Below are 607 nucleotides of genomic sequence, written 5' to 3'. Positions count from 1 at the left end.
CCTATCGATCGACGGTATTGAGGCCCTTCGGATTCAGCCACCCCTTCTAGAGGGAGGCAAGACGGTTTCCTACGGGTAGATTAACGATATTGCTACCCTGGCCATCTCGGATAGCTACGCGGTCAACTAGCGCCTTCTAGAGAGGGCCCTGGGTAAGGCCGCGGTATGGTTAAGGCAACATTCGTCCAAATTCGCCCCCGATAAGTTCGAACTCATTCATTTCAAGAATCCGCTTCGCTCTGATCCTGCGGTAGAACGACGCGTACCGCAGGAATATATATACACTGGCCCGTGGCAGGGGGAGGACCCAGAGGTTAACAACTGGGATCCTTCAGTGGAACCCTCTGGTCACGACCAGCTGCCCATCAAGGACCACGCAACCGGCTTTATCATCAAGCCAGTGGAGCACGCCAAATACTTAGGAATCTGGTTCGATAGGACCCTTTCGTTTGACACTCACAGGGCCAAGGCCCTTGCTAAGGCGAACGGGACTTTGGAAGCACTCCGCAGCATCTCAGGCTCGACCTAGAGGACCTCCCTGCTGAGCATGCGCCGCATCTACCTGGCAGTGGTAGTCCCCCAGCTACTCTACGGGGCGGCTGCCTGG

At 56.2% G+C, this 607-nt stretch overlaps 1 protein-coding gene across 1 annotated transcript; it reads left to right on the top strand.

Moving 5' to 3' along the window:
• KD926_006792 (uncharacterized protein) lies at positions 1-529 on the top strand (the record flags this gene model as incomplete). Its single annotated transcript, XM_053095653.1, has 1 exon — positions 131-529. A coding segment is annotated over one exon (399 nt), but the record flags the coding sequence as incomplete, so codon positions are not given.
• Positions 530-607: the final 78 nt, after the last annotated feature.

Source organism: Aspergillus affinis (assembly GCF_023601865.1).
Source record: "Aspergillus affinis strain CMG 70 chromosome Unknown NODE_384_length_607_cov_82_792453, whole genome shotgun sequence".
NCBI classification, from domain to species: Eukaryota; Fungi; Ascomycota; class Eurotiomycetes; order Eurotiales; family Aspergillaceae; genus Aspergillus; species Aspergillus affinis.
This window is presented reverse-complemented; position numbering and strand designations above follow the sequence as displayed.